This window comes from Arachis ipaensis, chromosome B2, assembly GCF_059453495.1.
Source record: "Arachis ipaensis isolate K30076 ecotype BB chromosome B2, ASM5945349v1, whole genome shotgun sequence".
NCBI lineage: Eukaryota > Viridiplantae > Streptophyta > Magnoliopsida > Fabales > Fabaceae > Arachis > Arachis ipaensis.
In genome coordinates, this window is record NC_142437.1 from 116622149 (window position 1) to 116648645 (window position 26497).

Genomic DNA, 26497 nt, shown 5'->3' on the forward strand with positions numbered 1-26497 from the left:
GATGATGATGATGAAAAAGAAGAAGAAGAAGCAGCAGAAGATGAGGAGGAGGAAAAATAAGAGTTTTGAATTATTCAGAACTTATCAGCACATATACACCGAAAATTCTTAAACAATACACTCAAATATCTTCATGTTATACCGAAATTTGCTGCAAATACAGAAAAATATTTTCTTTAATACAGAACTTTTACATTATATTCAATTCAAACCATCAACGATGAACAACAATTTTCATAAACAAAAACAACATTATTCACCTATAGAATCATAAACTACTAACGAAAACATTAACTAGAATCGAACCACACCCCAGCCACTTGATTGGATTCAAAATAATAATCAATTTTGTTCTGGTTCAATTGACAATCTGAACTTGAATGATTCATTATCTTTAACAATGAGATAACTGTTCAAAACTGATTTTAGAGCTTGATTTCAAAAACGTAGAGAACGAACGAAGAGAAATGCAGAGATGAAAGAGAACGTAGATCGAAAACGTTGAGAAAATTTGAAAGTAGAAACAAAATCCTTTCAAAAAAGGCAGTTATATATTCGCGTGTTGATTGAAAAGTTAGTTAGATTAAGAAACGCATGAAGCGAATTCCTTGACAAATCATAAGTGATTGAATTTCAATTCCTTGGTAATTCAGTCTCTCTTAACTTGATCAATTGCCAATTCCTTGATCTAATTACTCATAAGAAGATATGAAGCATATTCTCTTATTTAGAACCACACAATTTCATGAATCTAGATTTTGGTTGATTAAATGTCACATATCAAATCCAAATCTAGAATTCATAAGAATTGGGAGAAAGATCTTCAAGCTAAGATCCTATGATTCCTTTTCCAAGTTCTCATAGAATTCAAGTTAGATTCAAGTTCTTTTCCAAGATATTTGAATATTTGAAATGAAGAATGAAGGTTCTTTCTAAAGAAGCAATTAAAAGATGAATTGAAGATGAAGAATAAATCACATTTGATCCATTGAATATAATAGAGCTCCTTTCCCGAATGAAAGCGAAGTTAGCTACTCATAGATTACAGAAGAAGAATGAAAAAGAAAAATGGAAGAAGTGAAAAGAAGTCCCCATTACAAGTGTTTCCTGGGAGTTTATATACTACCCAAACACTCAAATGCAAACTCAAATTCAAATCAAATTATATCAAAATTACATTTCTAGCTCACTAATCACGCTCTTGTTTGCAATTGGGTCTTTGACTTCAAGAATCATGGGTCCATCTTTGTCAACTGGGATGATGTTGAGTGGCGTGCCATGCAAATGCCACTTTGGTGGCACGCCCATGGTGAAGAATAATTGAATGTCCTCTGTACTGATGGCCCAGTGTGCCACTTCCATAGCCACACGCCCATTCGCACGCTCAACTAGAGAAGATTATGGCACGAAGGCGTGTGATTGTAGCCACGTTACTCCACAAGCCATAGTGCATGCTATAATGAAGCAGGTTGCCTTCTGGGAAGTTGGCCCAGCGTACCACTTCCCAGACACGCCATCTCCCATGCCACATTGAGGTAGATTGAGGCTCGAAGGCATGTGGTTCTGGCCACGCCAGCCACACGCCAGTGACACACCAAGATTGAGGAGGATTGTGGATTTGAGGGTGTGTGGTTCTGGGCACGCTAGACACACGCCATTTGCACACCAATGATGAAGAGGATTGTGGCTTGAGGGCGTGTGGTTAGAGGCATGCCAGCCATATACCAATTACACGCCAATGATGAAGCAAATTTGTTCTCTGGGAAGTTAGCCCAGCATGCCACTTCCCAGACACGCCAGTCATACACTAGGTTGGGGATGATTGTGGGCTCGAAGGCATGTGCCTCTTGACACGCCAGCCACACGCCAGTTTGAGAAGTCTTTGGACACCTTCTAGGAAGTTGGCCCAGCGTGCCACTTCCCAGGCACGCCCATGACATGCCAAGGTTGGTGGATAAAAAGGCTCGAAGGTGTGTAGTTTTGGACACGCCAACAACACTTTCTTTGCATGCCACACCACACACACTTGCTTCCCACTTGTGTCACGATCCAAAATGAGTCATGATCAGCGCTCAGAAAAATAATCCTGTAGCAGACCTAACATACTCAAATATAAGTTGAATAAGCAAGTTACAAATATTTCACTAGTTCTAAAATAAATAGTTATATATTTTTAACAAAAATTTTTAAAAATAACTAAGAATGGTTGGATCCTGTCTGTGACATATGGAGCATATACTTCTAGAAATTCAACAAAGAATAGGTACTCATTGCAAACTGTTACTCTTGAATAGAAAGTCTGACATAGTCAAATATTTGTTCCTGAAAAATATTTTAGAAAAACGGGGTGAGTTTTAAAACTCAGTGACTAGACAATACATCTATAGTCGACATGAGACTATACAAACATTATCATCAAAGTAATTTTTAATTAGAAAATGATAGTTGATAATAATAAGTGAATCAATAAGGGAGTTCTCATACAGAAATCAAATCAAAAGTCCACACTTGGGCGGCTCCACCTCCATGGGTAGCCCTTTTCTCTAGTATGTCTGTACGGAATAACAGATCCAATGTGTGGCCTACACCCCCTGCTAGCTAAGGTCTGAGCCAGATGCATCTAGGTTAACGTCATAACCGCCGTTAACTACGGTTTTCTAATACGAGCCTCCCAAAACCAATTCAAAATATATAATTTCAAATACAACAAATCTTTGATCTTTCAAATATATAAGGTATCGAATCAAATCAAATCAGATAATACTTTCTCATCCAAATCATATTCAATCATATTTTCTCAATCTTAAGGCATTTCAAACATATTTCACAATTCCAAAATAAGTGAGTACCAACAAAATTTTAATGCTTCAAGAATACATATTTGAGTAAAATCAAATGCATTAAAATAATATAAAACTTCTTCAAACATACATATAGTCTCATAAAAATATATAGTCTCATGTGCATATTAAAATGAACTTAACAAAGATAAATATTTAGTTCTAATAAATCAATTAGTAAAACCAATTTAAAATATTTTGATAATAATCTTTGTAAGTATAACTAAGTTCAAAGCACCATATATCAAAATAATTATAGACGTAAAGCCAAACAATTATAAATGTAAAACCTACTCACAATGTGGTACCAAGGGACCGAAAATACCGAACCCGGAGTGCCAAATTCAAGGTGAGAAGGATTGAAGTAGAATAAAATGAATGAGCACAAAATTTGGACCAGAGTAGCGACAAGATGGAGCTGGCGATAGTTATGGGAATCTGAAACAGGCAAAACTAAAATCAAATTAAAACAAGGACAAGACAGATTAAATGGTGGCATAATAGGACATGAAAGCTAGAGCAGAATCAAGGAAAAAGACTGGACCGGGATAATGACAGGAATGGTTCAGCTCTAGCAGCACCAACAACTCCGGCGGCAAGGACAATTGCTTGGTTCAGGTACATCCGAACGGCGACAGGAACAGCGCAGCAGCGGACGGTCCCTCCTCCTTGGCGTTTCTCTCTCAGCAGGAACTCCTCTCTCTTTGAAGCTCCAAATCTGCAACTCGACAATGACGGCGAGGCTGGCTTCAACGGCGGCGGCTAGGCGTTTCTTGGTGGCAGAGGCACGGTGGTCATGGTAGCAGCAGCAGCGGAGTTCCAACGGCGGCGGAACCTCCCTGTGATCCCTTCTCTCCCCACGCACATTCTGTTTCTCTCCTGACGACGGCGACAGATCTGGCGGCGTGAAACAGAGGCATGAACGGCGACGATGGTGGCTGGGCTTGTCGGCGATGACCTTTCCCACAGCAGCTTTGGGTAGAACGGTGCGTCTTCCCTCTGTTCGTGAACCTCCATGGATGGCAACGATGAAGACCTCGATGGTGACAACGGCGACGCGGGCTCCATAGGATGGTGACGCCTCCTTCGCCTCGCGCGGCTCTCTCTCCCTCGATTCTGGCCTTCCTCGCAACGACACGACGGCGGCGACGGTGGCAGTGACGCCCACCGGCGCCACCTCCCTTCCTTCCTATTCTCTTCCCTCTTTGGTTCTCCCCTATTCTCTTTTCCCTTTCTGTTCTTTTGTTCTACTGTTGGGTAAGGGGTAAGGGCGGCTAGGGTTTTGGTGAGTGTGTGTGAGGGAGTGTGTTGTGTCAAAATTAGGGTTAGGGTTTTGGTTTGGAAGAAAGAGAAATAAGGGTATTTTAGGAATTTTATAACTTGCTTCACACGCTATGCCACACTTTCCTTGCTTGTTCTCTTTGTGCTGAATTAGTGTCTCACTTCCTTGCAAAACATAAGGCCAAAGTACTCAAAGTAGTGTTCTTAATAGATTTATAAATTCTTCAATATCAAGCAATATAAATAAAGAATTATTCATTTCTCATAATAATTAACTAAGAAAATTAAGGTAATGATGCTATGCATCAGGTATGATCATCTACAATTACTTGAGGTTCAGAAACTATAATGGGAGGTGGGAGCAGTGTTGCGAGCAGTTCGATTCGGTCCCCTTCTAATGGGTATTGGTCGAGGACAGTTAACCATGGGAGGACATCGCAGGTGCCAGAATGGTATGGTTATGGCTGTTGTCTAGTTTTGGCGATGGTTTGGGACGGATTCGAATCCAAATAAATTATTTTTTAGTTGTCCCAACTATAATGTGAGTTAATTTGTTAGAGTGTTAGTTCTTTTTTATTTCTGTAGCATTTATAATTTTTTGTTTGTTTATTTCAGACCAATGAAAAGAGGTGGTGTGGGTTATTTGTATGGGTAGACACTAGACAAGATGAAGCAGTTGAAAAATCATAGCCTGTTTGTCAAACTGATGAACTGGCGCTGAACTTTGCCTGGAGAATAGAAAAGTTGGAAAATGATGTTAGAAGTCAAAAAATGATTCTTCATTTATTAGTGTTGGTTCTGCTTGTAATGATAGTGTTCTTTATAGTAATGTTATGTGAAATTTGAATGTACTATGTGATTATATATGTAATAAATGATATTTGTGAATGAAAAAATCTAAAGTTATTACAATATTCTGTACAAGAGTATATGAAATGTATGCAAAGTGTATGTCCTATAATAGTGTCAGATTCATGAATGTTTAGGATTTAAGCAATTAGGGTCCGTTTGGATAGGTTCATAAGTGATTTTTTTAACTTTTAACTTATGAAAATATGTGGTATTAATGCCTGGTACAATTTTCAAAGTAAAATTGTAACTTTCTAAAAAGCTATTTTGGTGCTTAAGGAGAAGTTTAAAAAAAGACTTCTCTCATAATAAAAAGCTTTTTATCACTTTTCTCTTAAAATAAGTACTTTTAGAACTAAAAAACCAAACACAAAATAACTTATTTATAAGCTACTTTTAATATAAACATTTATTGTTTAAGCTATTTCTTCAAAAATAACTTAATTAAGTTGTTTACCCAAACTGGACCTTAGTGTAAAGTTGAAAACAATAAATAACCGTAAGGAGTCATATTTATATAATTACGAAGGTTCAAATTACCAAACATAATGTAAAAAGAGAGCAATGATCTATTGTTTTCACACATTTATATGGCTATACCAAAATAACAAATTTTCAAATTGCACATCTTAAATCAAACAATGCCTATTTTTTTTTCACAAAAAATAAAATCCTATATACATTGATTCAAAGTCTTTAATTCTTATTCCTTAAAACCTTGAAGCCTGGAGTAGGAACAAACTTTATAAAATTGACAAGCCTAATTGTTGTTCCTGAACTAGCATTCTGCATTGAATTCAATGGGACAGAGGTTGGTAGTGGAAAAGATCTTCTTCTTGGAGGTAACTTTCGTGGCCTTGATGGTGCAGTAACCTACAAGACAATAAAGGTCTTTATAAGTGAATGAGCACTTACAATAATATCATCAACCCAAATATTTACTCATTTGCTATAAATCATCTGGCTTAGAGCTAGTAGACTGTGATAGATCAATCTCCACATATTGGACCTCAGGAGCTGATGCAGCAATAGGTGGAGCATTATCAACATTATCAGCATTATTAATAGGTGGAACATTATCAGCATTATCAATAGGTGGAGCTTTACTAGTCAGCATTATCAGCTGGAGCATTATCAGGGGCACCTTCATTGCCTTGCTTGGTCTTAGCAGTAGTAGCGGCAGCAACTAGGGATGTTCATGGGCTAGGTTGGGCCGTGCTTAAGTAGACTTGGACCCGGCCCTAAAAGGCCACCGGGTCTATTTTGACCCGATCCAAAAGTGACATGAAACAAACCAGGTTAAACCGGGTAGACCCGATGTAAAATTAGTATATACAAATTTGTAAATTTTACATGTTAAACTAATAAAATTTTATTTTTAAAAATTAAATTTAACAAATGTTATATCATATTTATATCAAAATAAATTATTTTAAAATAAAAAGAGTAGTGTATGACATAAAAAATATTAATTGAAGTATAATATGACATTACTAATTTTACTCTAAAATATATATTTTTATTGTAAAAGAATAAATTCCGGTCGAGCCGGTGACCCGAACTCTACTCGAAAATAATACAGGATAGTGATGAGTCCATATTTTTTGATATATTTTTACTCAATTTGGATGGATTCTAGCACATGAACTCACACTTAAGCACAAAAATAGCATACTTTTGTGTTTTGTCTCCCATTTGATCCTAAATGTGAAAACATGCAATTTTGTGCTTGAAATGAGCAATTTAATTCCACTTTTATTCTATTTGATGCCATGACATGTTCGTTGAGTGATATCAGGCCTTGGAGGCAAGAATGGATAGCCAAAAGTGGAAGAAAACATGAACAAGGGAGAAAACATGAAGAAAACAAGGAAAATCACACACAGCGAAGTGTGCGTGCGCACGCACAGGTCAACTTTCAGCCAAGTGTGCGGACGCACACATCTGTGCGTCCGCACAGGACCCAACACGTGATTTCATTAATAAAACACGTGCTTTGCGAATTCTGAGGCCTTTTGGGCCATTTTGGAAGGCTTGGATGCTGAATTGAAGTGCTATATGAAGGGGATATCAACACATATCAAGACATTAGCTTACATTAGGATTTAGATTTTATTTTTCATAGTCTTAGAGAGTAATTAGGAGTAGGAATAGGAGTAGTGTAGCATTGCTCTCTTAGGATTTCATCTTCATCTCCATTGTAGCATTTTATAGCAAGCTAAATTTTGGATTTTGATCATCTTTAATTATAAGTACTCTTTAATTCATCTTTAATTAAATTGTCTTTATTTTCATTTTCCCATGGTTCAAGTTACTTTGTTCATATTTGTAATTTTGTGTTTCTTGAAGTTTTGATCAATGAATTTTATGTTTCATGCTTCCTTTATATTTAATTGTTTATTTATGTTTGGTATTGTTGATAGTTGGTTATAGTTTGTTATTTTTCCTTGCAATTTTTCATGTTTTACTTTTATGCACACAAGGTGTTTGTGAAAATGGCAACTCTAGATTTTGAGTAGATTTTCCCACCTTGGCTTGTGGTTTGAGTTCCTAGGATACTAGAGTCATAATGTCCGACATTTAGTGGTAATTCTTGGGTAGTTAGTTGACTTGTTTCCATTGACGCTAGCTTTTTATCAACTAGTTTGGTAAGTTAGCTAGGACTTATGGATTAAGGTCAATTATGCTTGCTTGACTTACTCCTCGATGTTTGGGGTTAACTAAGTGAGATTGACTCATCATAATTATCATAGTTGTGGTTATGGCAATGATAGGATTTCTTGAATCCTCGTTCCCAAGTCAAAGCTCTTTTATGCATATCTTAGCATTTTCACTAGTTTTGATCTTGTTTCCTTTTTATTTGCATTGATGCCAATGTTGATCATTCATTAGTTCTTTGATTTATTAGTTCCTTTAATCTTTAGTTCTTTGATTGCAAAACCCCCTTTTGTCCCCTTAACAATCGAAAGAGAAACACTCTCAATTCCGTCCTAGGGAGAATGACCCGAGGTTGAAAGACTCTCGATTTATATGTTTTGAATTGAAAATACTAAACTTTGATGTTGAGAGTTAGTTGTTGATTTATCTATACTTGCAACGAAGTGATCTTATTTTGAGAAATTCTAGATCGACAGTACCTCTCTCATCAGATAGCTATTGCAAACCCAAACTCGGCAAAATATGCCTCGAATCTGGGTCGGATTTCGGTTCGGGCCGGGTCTTGAACACCTCTAGCAGTATTAGCCACCCTTTTATGCTTGCAACCTCGCCTTGTGTGTCCTTTATCATCACAAAAGCTACATGTGAATGACCTACGTTGTCTTTTCTTATGTATGTTGTCTCCACATATGGCATCAACTCTAGGGGCAGCTTTGGATTTTTTAGATCCTCCACCTTTTTCATTTGCATCTATTCTTCTCTTCATTTGGAACTTTCCTAGTTTTCTCTTAATTTTAGGTGCATGAGGTCTGTTATATTCATCAGCTTTCTTCCACAATCGTTGGCTGAGAATTGGGTTGATATGATGATTGTAGGTTTCCTTGTATGCCTCCATTGTTAGCCATTTATGGCAAAATTTCTCCGGTGGCTTGTTGACCCTTGACAAAGCAGCGCAGGCATTTACCAAATTACATATTTAGTGGCCTTTTTGTAGGTTGAAACTATGAAAACAAATATTTCAACATTTCTTGATGCTGCTGACAACAAAAATGAGGTAAAAATATTTTAATGTTTTCGCTGCTTCAAATTGTGAAAATGGAAAGCATGTTCACCAACCCTGCCAATGAAAAATGATACAACATTTTTTGCCAACATCGACTGCAAAAATGAAGGGACATTTTCGACTTCCTGGACTGCGAAAATGTGTCAGTTTAGTTATTCGATTTTTGCATGCAGTACTTGCGTAAATGGAAATAGAATGTTGCCTACAAGTACGATAAGCCATTTGCAACAAATGTCACCACATCTCATTCTCACATTTCTCACAAAATGACTATTAAACGTAAGTAATTGTTGTTGTTATTGTTGTTGTTGTTGTTGTCTGTATGTATGTAACAATTAGATATAACGATGACGGTGCATCTTTTGAATGCAATGATCCAATTATAATGCATACTTGGCGGTTGCAATCATTGATTTAGCTTAAAAGTTTTATTCTAGTGAATATGGGTTAATCATGATTCATGAATGAGGCACATAAGAAAAGTTAGGTATTGATTTCTATTTTTGACTAAAAGATGACGAGCATATTCGTGCTATGATTGATTGTCATGGAAAGATTGTAGCGCAAAAGGCCAACAAGTGATGGAGCATTATATTGAGTTTGTAGACATTGACGGTACTTCTTTATCTTCTTGTTCATGTGAATTGGATTCTGGGACGAGATCAAGGCGTAATCGAAGAACCGATATTGGTGGTTCGAGGGTTGCATCTTATGTACCAGTGAGTGTTTGGTTTTTGAAAGAGTCAAAGACGAACAAGAAATAGGTTCAAACTGGTTTTGTTAGTGATAGTGACAAGGAAATAGTGTTTGTTCTAAAAACCCAATTTTTCTACATCCATAATCATAGTTTATCCTGCTGCCACCGCCTCCTCTTCCTAGTCGTTCGCAAATTCCAAGTCATTATTCTTTATTGAACCTTGATGCCATGAAGGTTGATCTGATTTCTTTTGGTCCCTTGGGCCCTGATGACTACAATACAAACGAGAGTGTGAAGTTGCAAGTTGGGTATAGATTCTACAATGAAGAGTTTGTGCACCTAACCATCAAGCTTTGCCATCGCTTCTTCTCCCTTCCTGTCTACATGACGCAACTTTGGTGGCAAGATTTTTCAAATAAGTTTGATAAAGCTTGAGATGAGATTCTGACAATTACATGAATATGATTGTTCTGAATTTAGTACATAAATTTTCAATTCATTTTTTATTTATTATTTACTTTAATTTCAAAGTCCAGCTGCTTTATTTTTTTACACAGACGCTATGCTTTTAATATTCATATATTTTTTGTTTTGTACTTCAGCTCAATCACTGTTGTAAAAACCGGACCGGACCGGCCGGTTCAACCGAAAAACCGGTAAACCGGACCCTATACCGGTCCGGTCCGATAATTAGACCGTATAAGAAAGAGAATCGATACGAACCAGTCAGACCCGCTATAAACCGTTGAAAACCGGTCAAAACTCGGTCAAGACCGGTCCGACCGAACCGATTGAAAATACAAATTTATTCAAAATGTTGGTGGAGGGAGGGTTCGAACCCCTAACCTCAGTGAACTATGAGACACTCACAACCGCTAGGCTACTATGCTTCTTATACATTTATACGCAAATTATAATATATATATAAGTATCTGTTATCAACTAATCTACTTTTATTTTATTTTTTTTAATTTTAGTTATAAACTTGATCTTTTTAATTATATTTTTATTTAACAATAATTATAAACTCACTTATTCTTTTTTTTCATAATTATATAATATATATTAATATTATTTTTTTAATAAATACTTGTAATATATAATAATATAATAGATATAAACTAATTAATAAATTATTGAAATTTAAAAATAATAGTTATTTTAATACAAAAACAAAATAAAAATATTTATAATAGAATAAAAATAACAAAATACTTATTATTTCTGTTTCATATTATTTTAAAATAATTTAATATTCTTAAAATATTAGTGAAAATATGTATTTTAAATTTTTAGTTATTTTTTATTTATATAGGACCGGGTTAAACGGTTCAACCAGTGACTCACCGGTTGAACCAATAATCTAGTGACCCAGTAATCTGATCGGTTCGATCACCGGTTCGGTTCTGACAACTATGAGCTCAATATCTAATATCTGAAATAAAAAAATCTAAAATTTACTAAAAAATAATTAAACTGATTAATAGGTTTTAAATTCAAATGATTTATATAAAATATAATAAATGAAGAATTAAAATTTGATGAATTAGCAAAGAGTGTTTAAGTGTTTAAGGATGACCCTTGTACTTACCTATTTTTAGTTTGATTTAGCATGTAAGTTTTTAGAAAGCCACCGTTTTAAAAGCCAGGTTTGATAAGCTTTACCAAACCAAATGAGTCTTTTCAGCAGTGCTGCACCATAAAGACCGTCACAGATGAGCTTGGAGAGGTTCATGTTCTCACTTAAAGTGTATTTTAATTAAGAAGAGTAACATGGAGATCTTCCCAGCACACGTGCGACATGTGTGGAACGAATGGGAGCTCCGGACACTGGTTTTGATAAGCCTGACATGGCAAGTTATCCTCATCATATGTGGCTCTTGGAGGAAGCATGCCAGTGGCGGCTTCATCAGCTTCGTCGTTTGGGTAACATATCTTTCAGCAGATTGGTTAGCCACAGTCTCGCTGGGCACGCTTGCCAACGACCAGGGAGACGCAGGCAAACAAGATAGGAATCACGCGTTGCAGGCCCTTTGGGCTCCTTTCCTCCTCTTGCATCTCGGCGGCCCTGACACAATCACTGCTTATGCCTTAGAAGACAACACCTTATGGCTAAGGCATTTGCTCGGTCTACTTGTCCAAGTTTCCGTCGCCTTTTACATCTACTTAAGATCTTGGAGCAGCAGCGCTTTGACTTTTATAGCCATACCGGTGTTTGTTTCCGGGATCATAAAGTATGCAGAGCGCACTTGGGTTCTGAGGTCAGCTAGCCCGGACCAACTTGAAGATTCTCTGCTTTCCGCTCCGGCCATTCAAGCCCCCAAACTGAACATTTCTTATGGCGATCTTGAGATTGAGTATGTTGACAAAGGATACTACTTGCTTCCTGTTCTCAAGCGTCTATACGCGAATCTAAGCCTTACATACTCAGAGGGTCAACGAGCTTTCAGATCGGTGATGGGAAAGGAAGAAAAGGAGGACAACAAGGACGGCCAACAACACAGTAATTATGCTTTTAAATTGGTTGAAGTTCAATTGGGATTTTTGTATGACTTGCTTTATACAAAAGCAACTTCAATTTATTCTCTGCCTGGACTCATTCTTCGATTCATTAGTGTTCTCTCCATAGTGTCTGCACTAGCTTCATGTGTTGTCCTCGTTGACTCTCGCAACTACTCAAGCGTTGACATCTATATAACATATTGTTTATTTATCGGTGCCATTTCACTTGAGCTTTATGCACTTGTGTCGCTTGTTTTCTCTGACTGGACATTGCGTTGGCTAATCAAGAAACAGAGTTCACTGCAGAATTTCATAAGCTGGGTTTTGTATCATTTTCAGAAAAGGTGGTCAGGGAAGTTAGCTCAACACAACTTGTTGAACTTTTGCATGAAGAAGAGGGTGATAAGTTGCATTGGAAGTGATTTTCTTTTCAGAAGCTATTTTGTGCTGGAATTGTACCGGCAAAGGGCATGGAAAGATGCAGATGCTGATCTTAAACAGTTGATCTTTCAAAATCTCGTAGAAAAGCAAAAGGAATACGACAGAGAGGGATTTGATTACAACTTTCTCAAAAAATTGCTTTCTTGTAAAGGTGACAATGCTTTGCTTAAGAACAAATGCAAAGACATTGGCTGGAGCGTTGAGGTTGAATTTGACCACAGTGTACTTATTTGGCATATTGCAACTAACATATGCTATCATTCTATGCCAGACAAGTACAAGGACCACAAGCGCGAAGCCGAAGCGAGTAAAAAGATATCCAATTATATGTTGTATCTTCTACTCATGCGTCCAGTGATGCTGCCTAAATGGATTGATAGGATTACACATGTTCGAAATACCTTCCGGGAAGCCATAAGGATATTGCAGCGGAAGCATCCATCCGTGAAAGATGCTGCAAGCGCTTCAAGAGTGCTGATTCAGATGCACACACAGAGTCACCAGCCGCTTGAACAACTTAGTAAGGAAAAGAGGGGCAAGTCTTTGTTACACGAAGGATGTCGACTTGCTTCACAGATAGAAGATCTTGGATGTTCCTGGGAGATGATTTGTGAGGTGTGGATAGAGATGCTTGCTTATGCTGCAAGTCAATGTGACTGGACGGCGCACGCTCAGCAACTTCGAAGAGGAGGAGAGTTTCTCACTCATGTTTGTCTTCTCATGGCGGACCTTGGTTTAAATGAACAATTCGATATTGGGCGGAAGGGAGTTACCGTTGAAAGCCAAAATGATGGATGGGGATGCGTAAGAAGTAAATTTCTCGGTTCTTACTTCTAAGTGATGTAACAAACTCTGATGTTCTGTTTTTTAGTAACCTGTTTTTATATTCTGTCTTTGAGCAACCAATGTTTAGTTAGTTATGCAATTTGCATTAAAAGAAGAATGCCGAACTATTTATAGATTCTTTTTTAATGAAATGAGTAAAAGAAAATAGTTCATCTAGATCATGATTTTTCTTATCCCATATTCTGAACATCGTCCAATGGCATCTCATAATAATAGGTGGATGTTGTAGAACTAAAGAAACAGCTTCTTTCACCGCAGTGCAAAATTAAGCAAATTAATTTTCCTACACTTTTTAGCAGTTTCTGAAGAGTATCACATCCGTTAAGATTTGAAGTTTGCCAATTAAGCAAATTAGTTATTGCAGAAGGCAACTTCTTTAGCTCATGATTGAAAGACAGGTTAAGGTACCTTAGATGTAGCAATTCATCTGCTTTCAATGGAAGCTCTTTTATTGCGCAAGAGCTCAAATCCAACGTCCTGATCCTCTTCATACGACATAGAAGGCTGGTAAGATTTGTTGGAGCTGTGTCGGAAGACTCAGAAAAATCATTAGAGGGTGTAGTTTCTCTGCCTTGGCAATTGAATCTTGAAAAGAGGTCTGATCTTCAAGACACAGGCTACGATGACGATAAGGAGGAGGCTTTGCCACAGCACGATTTTCTACAAAATGATGGTGAAAAAGGAACATGTGGAGGACGAGGAGGATGAGGAGAAACAGAGTAATTATGCTTTTAAATTGGTTGAGGTCCGGGTTTTTTGTATGACTTGCTTTACACAAAAGCAACTACAATTTACACTCTACCGGGGCTCATTTTGCGATTCATTAGTGTTCTATCCACAGTTTCTGCTCTAGCTTCATGTGCTGTCTTCCTCAATGTTCATGCGCATGAGTACTCAGGGGTTGACATTTCTATAACATATTGTTTATTTATTGGGGCTATTTTACTTGAGCTTTATGCACTTGTGTCCCTTGTTTTCTCTGATTGGACTTTGAATTGGCTAGTCAACAAGCAAAGTTCACTGCAGAATTTCATACGCCGGGCTTTGTTTCTTTGTCAGAAAAGGTGGTCAGGAGAATTAGCTCAACACAACTTGTTGAATTTTTGCATAAAGAAGAGGGTAACAAGATGTCTTGGAAATAATTTTCTTTTCAGAAGCTATTTTCTGATGGAATTATACTGGCAAAGGACATGGGAAGATGTAGATACTGATCTCAAACAGTTTATCTTTATACAGCTCAAAAGAAATCAAAGGGAGTACGGTCAAAAGAAATTTGACTACAATTTTCTCAAGGAATTGCTTTCTTATAAAGGTGACCATGCTTTGAGGTTTCACGGAGAGATACGGTGGGGCGTTGAGGTTGAATTCGGTCATAGCATACTCATCTGGCATATTGCAACCGACATATGCTATCATTCTAGAAAAGCAGCAGAATATCAAATGAAAAAATGGGAAGCGAGTAAGAGGATTTCCAATTATATGTTGTATCTTTTACTCATGCGTCCCTTCATGCTGCCTAAATGGATCAACAGGATTACACACATTCGGAACACTTTCAGGGAAGCCATAAGGATATTGCAGCGCGAGCAGCTATCGGTGAAAGATGCTGCAAGCGCTTCGAAATTGCTGATTCAAATGAACACGCAGAGTCACCGGCCACTCGAACAACTCCGAAGGGAAAAGGCTGGCAAGTCTTTGCTACATGAAGGGTGCCGCCTTGCTTTACAGCTTCAAAATATATACAGTCCATGTGACATAATTTGTGATGTGTGGTTAGAGATGCTTACTTATGCTGCAAGTCAGTGTGACTGGGGGGGCGCATGCTCAGCAACTCCGAAGAGGAGGAGAATTTCTGACTCATGTTTGTCTTCTCATGGCGGAACTTGGTTTGAGCAAACAATTTGACATTGGCCGCAAGGAAAGCAGCGTAGAAAGCCAAGATGATGGATGGGGTTGCCTAAAAACTAGATTTCTCAGTTCTTATAAGTGATGTAACAAATTAAACTTTATATGATGTTATGATGTTCTGTTTTTTTAAATTTGAATTTGTTCTCAGATTCTGTCACCGAAAAACAATGTAGTAAATTTATGTGCAATTGTGACAAGACTCGAGTTGATGATTTACTGAACTAAAAGAAGAATGCTGAATGATGTATGTGGTGTTGATTTTCCTTGTTCTCTTTCTTATTTTTTACTTTTTATTTTTTTTAGAATTTCATTTTTTTTAATGAAATTACTAAAAGAAAATAGTTCATCTAGGCTGTGATTTTTCATGTCAACCTAAAGTATAACCTGAACCTGAGAAAAAAAATGCATTGGGTTAATATGACTTTTTAAATTATTGTTCTTATGCAAAAAAATTTGAAAGATCATTTTAGATTAATCAAAATTTTAAAAATTAATTAAATCCAGAAACATGAACTGCAAAGGAGTAATAAAATGAATATTAAAACCGACAATTTGTTCAACAGTTTCTCGATTTTGTAAATCACGCTTGCTTTATTATTGGTAATAATTACTTTTCAGTGACAACAAGAGAACACTCAGCATTGGTTCAAATTGAAATGAACAGATTGAATTCTATCCTAGAGAGAAATTGGCATCACAATAAAACTAGTATCCATAAGGATCAACAATTTTACATTTGACCCATCCCCATCCATCATTTTGGCTTTCTTTATGAAGTCCCTGCCTTCCAATATCAAATTGTTGGTTTAAGCCAAGATCCGCCATGAGAAGACAAACATGTGTGAGCAATTCTCCTCCCCTCCGAAGCTGCTGCGCGTGCACCCCCCATTCGCAATTACTTGCAGCATAAGTCAACATCTCTATCCACACTTTACAAATCATTTCCCATGAACATCCAAGATCCTGTAACTGCGAAGCAAGACGGCAGCCCTCAATCAGCACATACTTGCCACTCTTGTCCCTTCTTTGATTTTCGAGCGGCTGATAACTCTGTCTATACATTTGGATCAGCATTCTGGAAGCATCTGCATAATCTTTTACCGGAAACTGCTTTCGCTGCAATATCCTTATGGCTTCCCTAAACGAATCTCGAACATGGGTGATCCTGTCTATCCATTTAGGCAGCAAGAATGGACGCATTAGTAGAACATACAGCATGTAATCCGATAAACTCTTGCTCTCTTTGCAATTGTAGTTGTTGTTCTTATCATCTTCTGAAGCAGCATCATAGCATATATCAGTTGCTATGTGCCAAATGAGGAGGCTGTGACCAAATTCAACCTCTACACTCCAACCAATCTGATCAAAGGTGAGAGCATGATTACCCCTATATGAGAGCAATTCCTTGAGATGGTTATAGTCGAATCTACTCTCATCGTATTCCTTGTGTCTTTCTTCGATTTCTTGAAAGATTAGCTTCTTCAAATTGTTATCTACTTGCTTCCATTGCCTTTGCCAGTACAATTCAATCCCAAGGTAGATTCTGAAAATCAAGTCAATTCCAATAAAGTTTGCTACCCTCTTCTTCATGCAAAAGCTCAGTAAGTTGTGTTGAGACATGCAACCTGACCACCTCTTTCGACCTTGATGCGAAGCCCAACAGATTATGAAGCTCTGCAGTGAGCTTTTCTTCTTGGTTAGCCATCGCATAGTCCAGTCCGAAAGAATGAGCGAAATAAATGCATAAAGCTCAAGTGAAACGGCACCAACAAATAAGGCATATGTTATGCAAACATCAACCTTTGACAAGTGATTAGTGTCAACAAAGACAACAAATGCTACCAAAGCAGACACAATAGAGAAGATGCTGATGGATCGAAAGACGAGGCCAGGTAGAGAATAAATTACAGGAGCCTTGGTATACAAAACATCATAAAGAAATGATAGTTGGACCTCAACCAACTTAAAAGCACGATAACTCTGTTGTTGGACATCGATAATTTCATCCTTTTCGTTCTTCTTTACCATCAATGAGTAGTTTCGTTGTCCTTATGCGAACCGAAGACTTAGACTTGCATAGAGTCGCTTGAGCATCGGAAACAAGGAATACCCTTGATGAAGGAATTGAAGCTCAGAATCATCTGGAACATGCTTCAAATCCAGGGGCTGCGGAGTTGGAGCTAAGATTAGAGAATCTTCAAATTGGTCAGAGCTAGTTGATCTCAGAACCCAAGTGCGCTCAGCATACTTTTCAATCCCAGAGACAATCACCGGCACGGTAATGATAGATAAAGCGCCAGTGGTCCAAGATAATAGGAAGATGTAAAATGCTACCGAAGCTTGGACAAGGAGGCCAAGCAAGTGCCTTAGCCATAAGGTGTTGTCTTCTAAGGCATAAGCAGTTATTGTGTCAGGGCCACCGAGATGCAAGAGCAAAAAGGGTGCCAACAGAGACTGCAGCATTTTGTTCCTGTCCTCTTCTTTTCCTCCATTCTCGTCCCCAAGGTTGTTGGCAAGAGTTCCAAGGGAAACTGTAGCGATCCAATCTGCTGAGAGGTATATTAACCAGACAATTATGCTGATGAAGCTGCTTCTGGCATGTTTCCTCTTAGAACCGAATATGATGAGGATAACTTGGAATGTTAGGCTCAGTAAAACCAGCACACGGATCTCCCATTCGTTCCATAGATTTCTTACATGTGCTGAGAATATCTGCATGATCTTCCCTGCTCGAGCTATGGTACTGGTGTAGGTACAGTACTTTTTTCAGTGCACTAAAGACATTCTTCTTCACAATGTGCCTAGTTAAGTGTAAAAAATCTTTTAGTGTCGTGAAATTGAATTACCCTTGTAGAATTACTTGAGGTGGGGAAAAAGAGCTAAAGGGATTTATACTTTGGAATGGCGTGAATAGGGGTAAAAGGACAAAAGAAGTAAGGGAATTTATACTTGGCTGTAATAGGAGCGATTTGAATAAGAATCTACTCACAACTAATAATTTCTCTAATCAGAATTCGGAAGCAGAGGACATGCATTCAGGCACGGACCCAAGCATCATGATGGGGGGCACTTGTATATATATATATATATATGCCCCATTTTAAATTTTAAATGACCCCACTATAAATAAACTAAGTCCAATTATTAAAAGTCCTAAACCCATTTTATCTTTCTATTATTTTGACTATAATTAACCTAATTAAATTTAGTCTTCTTCTATTTTCAAATTTCAGCCGTCACTCATTTATTCTCTTAAACCCTTTTTTTAGTTTCATATTTTCAATCTTCTTTTTCTATTCTTTATCTAGTGGTCATCTTCGCTTCATCAAAAGGTAAATTTTAAATTCTCTATTTTGTTTTATATAGCTCTCTATGACTCTATGTATCTTTCAATTTCATTGTTTCTCTTTTTGATATTTTCAATTGCAAATTTTAATTCAAATAATTATAATTTAGGTATTAATCTATTTTTTATTCTCTTCATAAATTTATATATTTTATTTTATTCTCAATTTAGTGATCCTTATTATTTATTTGTTTATCTTTCGTTCTATTCTATTATACGTAATTATGTTGCATATAAATTGATCAATTTACTAACTTAAAATATATATTTTTTATTTTTAGAAATAATAATGAAAAAATATTTTAAAAGAAAGCTACCACTAGAATCTAAAGTCACTCTATTAGTCTTCTCTTCTAATAAAAAGAAGTTCTTAGAATTGAAGCGAAAAAAGTTAGCGGCTAATGTAATTTTTGATTTTTTTTGTATTCGAATAATGAATATGCATTTTTATATTTTAAATTTAAATTAATATATCTTTTGATAATAATGTGTATTATTTTTGCCCCCAACATAAATTTTCTCGGTCCGTCACTGCATACATTCTTTTTTGTTCACTCCAGTGATATAGCAGACCATGCACTCTACATTGATCCGCCTAAAATCTGAGTTATCGAAAAGTACACATGGCAAGAAGGTGGATGAAGGAAGGTTGTTAACTCTGTGCAATATTTTGCTGGGTGTCGCTGAAGATGCAGAGGTGAAACTGGACAATGAAGATTCGAGGTCGATGATTGAAGAAGTTAAGGACAAATGCTATGACGTGATGGACCTATTGGAAGAAGTGAAGGTGGCACGAGTTGAGGGGCTTTGTTTTTGTAATCCAGTCCCGCCAAGTCGTCGGAGGTTGGAACGCATGATCGAGGAACTTGAAGTCGTATCTAGACACCTGGACCTCTTCCAACCTGGATTATCTATAGACTGGGACCGCTTCATAAAGCTCGCTGTCATGGAAATCGGATTTCAACCACGTTCACATGCACTTTATGACCGGGATTATGAAAAAGAATTTCTGTTGATCAAGCTGTTCGACCCATTCAGAAACAACAACTCCTCTGAGGATATTCGAGTCATTTCCATTGTAGGCGCTCCTGGAATAGGAAAGACTGCAGTGGCCAATTATGCTTTTCAACTTCCATTAGTGCGGGATCATTTCGAAATCCGTGCATGGATATCTGAATCCGAGGATTTTAATCTGATAAAATTTCTCAAAGTCTTCATTGAGATTTTCACTAATGACGTGGTGTATAACGTTGAGACTGAAGTATTACAACTGAGATTTCGCCAAATCGTTGAGAAGAAAAGATGCCTTGTTGTGCTGGACGACGTCAGTCAGGAAAACCCTCAGCATTGGTTACATCTAAAGAAGCTCTTCAAGTTTTGTGATCCAGGAAGTAGGATCTTGATAACCACAAGGAACCAGGAAGTCGCGCACAACGCCGGCTCCTTGTCAACAGACATCATCGAACTAGGTGGTCTTTCTGAAGAAGCTTGCTGGTTAATTTTCAAGGATTATGCATGGGTTACTTCAGAAGCTAAAATCCCGAATGAATTTAGGAGCAACATTATAAATATGTGTAATGGGTCACCATACATCGCCAAGTCTCTTGGTGCAGTCATGCGCAGCAGTGGACCCGTGGAAGAATGGCCAGAACCAGAAGCACTGAAAAGTGTTGATATGGGCGATCTAATACACAGGCTGTCGTATTATCCATGGAATTCTAGATTTTTTAGTATCTCCCCTATCTTAAGACAATGCTTATTGTATTGTTGTATCTTTCCAAAGAATTACTCAATAGATGCAGACACTCTCATTAAACTTTGGATGGCACAAGGATTCATTTCTTCTTCAGATCAAGATGAAGATGATATGGAGAAACAAGCTTGGAGATGCATAAAAGAATTGTTAGATCGTTACATCTTTAAAGAATCAAAAATAGATGATAATGGTAACTTCAAGTTCAGATTGGAGGGCCGGATGGGAGACTTTCTCAAATCCCATGTAGGAGGCGAATACCAAAGCAGGTTCCTTGGTTATTATGAGAAGGAGCCTACCGAGGAGGGTCTCATCACGCGGCATTATACCTTAAATGTTGGAGTTCAAGCTTCTTTGCCAGAGTCCATTCCAAGGGCAGAGAAACTCCACACTTTGATGATTTTGTCCGATCAGTATTCCTTTCCAGATCCAATAAACACTGCTAATCTACTACGCCGTACCAAAAGGCTCAGGGCGCTACACTTGAGCTCATGTTCCATAAAAGAGCTTCCCCCAAACATAGCTCAGTTGCTTCATCTAAGGTACCTTGACTTATCCTTCAATCATGATTTAAAGAAATTGCCTAAAGCAATATGTAGTTTGCTTCACTTGCAAACTCTAAATCTTAATGGATGTGATAGTCTTCAAAAGTTACCTAAAGACATTGGGAAATTAGTGAACCTACTATATCTTGAGATTCTTTGGACAACAAGTCTTAGCTACTTACCCAAGGGGATTGCGACTTTAACCATGCTCAGAAGATTGAATCGTTTCTTTGGCAATTCTAGTGCTAATAATAGCAAAGCTTGCAATCTTGGAGATTTGGAGAATCTAAACAAGATTAGAGGGCATATTACCATAGATGGGTTGGGTGCTGAAGCTGATGTCTCTGGTGCTAAAAAAGCAAGTCTGAAGAACAAGAAAGATTTGCTTGGCTTGGAACTCTGGTTTTCTTTTGTTGGACCGGAGCAAAAAGATGAAGCTGTGCTTGAAGCTTTGGAAGCGCCTCCTGGATTGCAAGGCCTTGGGATATTTTACTACCAAGGCGAATCATTCCCCAATTGGATGACAGCATTGCAGAATCTGACACATGTGATGCTAGCTGATTGTAGTAACTGCAGTGATCTGCCTCCTCTTGGAAAACTGTTAGCACTTCAATCGCTTACCATAAAGAATATGTCCAAAGTGAACATGGTTGGTTCTGGATTTCTTGGAATTCAGTTGAACAATGCTGCTGCTGGTGCTGAAAGCTCCAGTTCCTCATCATCCGAGGCATTTCCAAAATTGCAAGAACTTTGCTTTGAAAAGCTGAATAACTGGGAAAACTGGATTGGAATAGGTGATGATGGCGATTGCGCAAAGGTCATCATGCCTTCGCTTTCTTCTTTGTCAATTATAAACTGCTCAAAACTAAAGACAATTCCAAACTACATAAAGCTGAAGACAAATTTGAGCGGTGGCATTGAAAGATGTCCTTCTCTTGATTTATCACAGGATCAGGTATGCAACTATTAGTTCATATTTTTTAATTTGAGTGGCATTAAAAGATGTCACTTGTTTTTTTCTTTCTTATGTATTCAATTTGATTTTCTATTTCTATGCTTCAAGTTTTATTCATGTGAATTTGAACTTCCAGTCATTGGGGATTAACTTTAAACTATTAACACAAGTTGATTGAATTAGCAGCACAAAATGTAAATGGCGTGATATGATTGCTTGAGTAAATGCTTTCTTGCTAATCTTATTTTGTTTGATTGTTGTACCTCAAAATCAATTCTTACTTTACTTCCACAATCGATTATGCAAAGTGACCATCTGTTTCTTTTCATACAGTTATCAAGAATCTTTCAAGGGACTACAACCACAGATAAAGTGGTACATAATGGATCTGATAAAATTCTTACTAGTTTAGGAATTCATCTTTTTTATTATTGACCTATTTTGTTTCATGTTTAACAGAGGTCTAGTTGAGCGTGGAATGCAGCAGAGAGAAAACTGGGGAGTTCTTGTTCAATTTTTCTGCTATTTATAATAAAGGGCCTTAAGATGTGGAAGATTAATAAATATCGCCATCTCAAAGGTCCAGTTTCCAAATAAAATTGTTGCCTTGTGTGCTACTTTATTCAATCTGGCAAACATTTTATGTAATATCACTATTAAACTATGGGTGTCAGTGTGTGTGTGCTTGCATGACTATTTGGTTTGAATTTTTATTTTGGTTTCAACCTATTGTAATAATGTAGCTACCATTGTTATATGGTTGGAAACTTGGAATATTGTTGTTGTGATGCATTTTCAGTTTTTTACTTTTTATACGTGGATGGTTTTGGGTAACTATTGGATGAATCTTTTATAGATGAGTTGTTTGACTAAAATCATCTATAAAAACTAATCTTTGAGAAATTTTATTTTCTAACTAAACATACACTATTATTAAATATTTTGCCCTATCAATCATTCATGTGTTTTCCATTTTCAATATTAGCTTAATGGTAGTGTACATTCTTCTCATCTTTTGGATATGTTGTTATAATCATATACTTGTACTTTTATCTTTTTTGAGTTCTATATATGCCTCTAACATCTGTAAACCACCCTCTTCATATTCATTGTCTCCGCCATAAGCACCACGATCACCCACCTACACCACCATGGTGAAATAATCTACAAAATAGCTTTGTTTCATTGTGTCTCTTTATTAAAATAACACCATCAAAATAGATTATTTAATAATTCATTAAAGAATCTAAACAAATATATTTTAAAGTATAATTTATTTTAACTTATCAATAATTTTGTTGAAAAATACATTTCTGAAAAAGGTTTAACTTTGTGTCAATAAACCCAACTACAATGTGCCCCGAGCCAAATATGACTTTTAAGTTAAGAAGTTATTCCTACATCAATATTATATATCGAGTTTGTTTGAGTGTTATTAAATTATTAAAAAATATTTTATTTTTTATTTTTTAGTATGTTTAATAAAATTTTAATAATAAAAATAAAAATGCTAAAAAAGTTAAAAATTATAATTTATCTCTTTTTTAAGATTTATTTACTTAAAAGAAATAATTTTTAATACTATAAATAAATAAAAAAATATTTATTGTAATATAATTATTAAATAAAAAATATTTTTTACTTTTACTTTTTCTAAATATCTTTTAAAAAAATATTTAAAAAAAAATCTTTTCATAAAAGCTTTTCCAAACATTAGTTGCATAGTAAATTACTTTACCAATGCATTAATTATAAATTTTCTTTTAGAAATTCATAAGTTAGACACTAAATAAGTAAATAGTTTGTTAGTTCCTTCGATCTCCTTATTGTAACATCAATTATTTGCACAAAGTATGGAAATGAATCCTCTCAATTTTTGTTGACACTTGAGGGAATAAAGTGTGATCTCTTACCATTAATTTTATAAGTGAAACTAAAAATAAATATGAGAGAGAAATAAAAGATTAGATTAAACAATTGACACCATCCAATTTTTTCTTTACACGAAAGTATCCACTCTCACCAAGTACAAACAACCAGCTTTTCCAAAAAACACCAATTAACATGGAAAATGAGAGAGAAAAATACAAACAACCAGAATTTAATTCCTATGTACTCAACTACCTTTTTTTTCCCCTTCATATCCATTGAAGTTTAAGCCATGTGCATATGCAAGAGAAAAAGTGTGAGATAGAGAACATGGAAGAAAGTAAAGGAAGAGTGTGTGTGACTGGAGGCACAGGGTTTATAGGTTCATGGATCATCAAGAACCTCCTTCAACATGGTTACTCTGTTAATACCACTGTCAGATCCAACCCAGGTTCAAAGTAGAACAAAATTTCCTCTATGCTATCTTCTTTCAATATTTGTTGTGTTTTGCTGATGATCTAATTAGTGGTATTAAACTCTTAATTACTACAAACTACATAGGATCTGATATCTGAATTTGAAGCCTTCAAGGATTTTAAGAATATTTACTTGTTTTTGTGAACTTAATTTTACAAAAAATTTTGAATCAGAAGTCTATGTTCATTACCAAAAAAATTTGTCTTTTGAAGATTTTATAAATTAAAAAGTAAAAAGCAATAAAATTTTGTTTTTAATTTTATTTTCTATGTTTTCTTTTATAAAATCTTAAAAATAGAAATTACTAAAATTGACAATGAAAATTAAAGCTAAATAGACCTTTATCAGAATTCTTGTTATAATTAGAGGTATTTAGCAAGGACCATTATTTGCAATTAAATTTAACTCACTTTAAACTAAAATATTAACTTTGCTTATCTTTTAAACAATAAAGCAGAACACAAGAGAGACATTAGCTTTCTTACTAATTTACCTGGAGCATCACAGAATCTTCAAATTCTGAGTGCTGATCTCAGCAATCCAGAAAGTTTCAGTGCAGCCATTGAAGGATGCATTGGAGTTTTCCATGTTGCAAGTCCAGTGGAATTTGAATTAAAAGAACCTGAAGAAGTTATGATAAAAAGAACCACTGATGGAGCACTAGGAATTCTCAAGGCATGTCTCAATTCCAAAACTGTGAAGAGAGTAATCTACACTTCAAGTTCCTCTGCTGTTTTGTACCATAACAGTGGCAAAGATGATCATGAAGAAGTTGTGTTGGATGAGAGTTTTTGGAGTGATGTGGATTACCTTAGAGCTTCAAAGATTGATGGTTGGTTCTATTCTGTTTCTAAGACACTCACAGAAAAAGCAGTGCTTGAATTTGGGGAGGAGAGTGGATTGGATGTTGTGACTTTGGTTCCAACGTTTGTTCTTGGACCTTTTATTTGTCCTAAGCTTCCTAGTTCAGTTCATGCTTCATTGTCCTTGGCATTTGGTAAGGATCCAATCTTTTTTTTTTTTTAGTATTCATATATAATATCTAGAGCATATTGTAGATATATATTTAGATACATTAATTTATAAATATACCTAAAATATTAAAACTACTATCTAAATGGAGGAAATACTAATATTATATTATTTGTAACACACTGTGGAAGTGTTATAAAACTATATCATTGAAAAAAAAAAAAGATCTACTCTTAACTAATATTCAAGAGACTTTAAAGATTGACAAGAAAAATTGCACTATATGCTACACATTCAAATATTTTTGTTAACCAAGTCTAACTAAGTTGGTTTAATATTCAAGTCTTTTTATTAATCAATTCTAACTAAATTGATTTAATATGAACAAAAATTATTTTCATTACTCTTACTGACCCACTCACCCAAACATTATTATTAAACTTAGTTAACAAAAAGACTTGAATATATAGTATTTTTCTTAATATTAATCCATCAAGTTTGTTATTAGGACAATTTTTCTTAAAAAAAAAAAATTATCTTGCCTATTACCACTTGCCTAACTCAAATATAAAGAGGTAGATCCTATCTCAAAAAAATACTCCAGTAAATTAGTTTTTTTTAGAGAATTTCAACACAAATTTACAAAGCAGTGAAGCACGAGAGAATCTCCATAAAAATAATAAACTCATTTTGACCATACATTAGGTCAACAATCTTTCCTCTCATTACACAGCAATAGAATATGAATACCGAAAGTTACTCAATAGTATAAAAATACATATATATTTAGTGTTCTAATAAAATTTGATTATACATAAAAAAATGGATGATTCTGTTATGATAAATTTAATTATTGTGCAGGTGACAGAGGTCCATTTGGTTCGCTCCTTCAGGCACCAATGGTGCATGTGGATGACGTGGCTAGAGCCCATATATTTCTACTTGAACATCCTAATCCAAAAGGGAGGTATAATTGCTCATCATCTTTGGTTACTGTTGAAACAATGTCTCAAGTTGTTTCTTCTAAATACCCCGAATTTCAGCTGTCAACACTAGAGTGAGTATTGTTACACTTCTCTATCATGTTCTTTTTAAACAAGAAAAGAAATAGACATGCATATATATAACTTAATTAGTTAATGATTTTCCTTCGGTTTCATTGAAATAAATTAAATTTGTATGTTTATGTTCTTCCAATGTAGCAAGTTGAAGCAAACTGAAGGTGCCAAGTTACAAAATTTATCATCAAAGAAGCTCAAAGATGCTGGATTTGAATTCAAGTATGGACTTGAGGAAATGGTTGATGATGCAATTAGATGTTGCAAAGAAAAGGGTTACATGTGAGGTTGTTTAGTTATGTGTCGGTTCTAGGTTTGAACTTTGAAAAAAAAAATCTTATAATTGACTACTCTTATGATTAATTAACATTTTGCTTATTTCAACCCTTTAATTTTACCGGATTCAGACTTTTATTTGTGTTAAGGAGTTTAAGCTT

General features: G+C 35.9%; 4 protein-coding genes and 1 pseudogene across 5 annotated transcripts; 4 read left to right on the plus strand and 1 right to left on the minus strand.

The window, feature by feature from the left end:
* The first annotated feature begins 10983 nt into the window (after window positions 1-10983).
* Window positions 10984-13334, plus strand: LOC110269307 (uncharacterized). The gene has a single exon (XM_021117060.2). It carries the CDS (start codon window positions 11162-11164, stop codon window positions 13166-13168), a length of 2007 nt encoding a protein of 668 aa, XP_020972719.2. The 5' UTR covers window positions 10984-11161; the 3' UTR covers window positions 13169-13334.
* A 116-nt stretch (window positions 13335-13450) lies between these two features.
* LOC110269048 (uncharacterized) lies at window positions 13451-15187 on the plus strand (annotated as a pseudogene).
* Window positions 15188-15636: 449 nt separating this feature from the next.
* LOC107627832 (uncharacterized) lies at window positions 15637-18026 on the minus strand. The gene has a single exon (XM_016330651.2). It carries the CDS (start codon window positions 17111-17113, stop codon window positions 15791-15793), a length of 1323 nt encoding a protein of 440 aa, XP_016186137.1. The 5' UTR covers window positions 17114-18026; the 3' UTR covers window positions 15637-15790.
* A 975-nt stretch (window positions 18027-19001) lies between these two features.
* Window positions 19002-22514, plus strand: LOC148575338 (putative disease resistance protein RGA1). Its single transcript, XM_088503933.1, has 3 exons — window positions 19002-21684; window positions 22018-22059; window positions 22144-22514. Exons 1-3 carry the CDS (start codon window positions 19006-19008, stop codon window positions 22153-22155), a joined length of 2733 nt encoding a protein of 910 aa, XP_088360059.1. The 5' UTR covers window positions 19002-19005; the 3' UTR covers window positions 22156-22514.
* Window positions 22515-23704: 1190 nt separating this feature from the next.
* LOC107625960 (vestitone reductase) lies at window positions 23705-26461 on the plus strand. 2 transcript variants are annotated; one of them, XM_088503935.1, is made up of 4 exons: window positions 23705-24004; window positions 24485-25027; window positions 25864-26059; window positions 26205-26461. In XM_088503935.1, exons 1-4 carry the CDS (start codon window positions 23854-23856, stop codon window positions 26344-26346), a joined length of 1032 nt encoding a protein of 343 aa, XP_088360061.1. In that variant the 5' UTR covers window positions 23705-23853; the 3' UTR covers window positions 26347-26461. The 2 variants fall into 2 exon arrangements, with proteins under 2 accessions (XP_088360061.1, XP_088360060.1); XM_088503934.1 differs by having other exon boundaries at window positions 23718-24004; window positions 24488-25027.
* Window positions 26462-26497: the final 36 nt, after the last annotated feature.

Bases quoted from the DNA above. Each gene is read 5' to 3' on its own strand.
- LOC110269307 (XM_021117060.2), top strand. From the start codon at position 11,162: ATGGAGATCTTCCCAGCACACGTGCGACATGTGTGGAACGAATGGGAG.
- LOC107627832 (XM_016330651.2), bottom strand. From the start codon at position 17,113: ATGGTAAAGAAGAACGAAAAGGATGAAATTATCGATGTCCAACAACAG.
- LOC148575338 (XM_088503933.1), top strand. From the start codon at position 19,006: ATGCACTCTACATTGATCCGCCTAAAATCTGAGTTATCGAAAAGTACA. The intron at 21,685-22,017 runs GTATGCAACTAT...CTTTTCATACAG, and splicing joins TTGATTTATCACAGGATCAG to TTATCAAGAATCTTTCAAGG.
- LOC107625960 (XM_088503935.1), top strand. From the start codon at position 23,854: ATGCAAGAGAAAAAGTGTGAGATAGAGAACATGGAAGAAAGTAAAGGA. The intron at 24,005-24,484 runs GTTCAAAGTAGA...TAAACAATAAAG, and splicing joins CACTGTCAGATCCAACCCAG to CAGAACACAAGAGAGACATT. The intron at 25,028-25,863 runs GTAAGGATCCAA...ATTATTGTGCAG, and splicing joins TTCATTGTCCTTGGCATTTG to GTGACAGAGGTCCATTTGGT.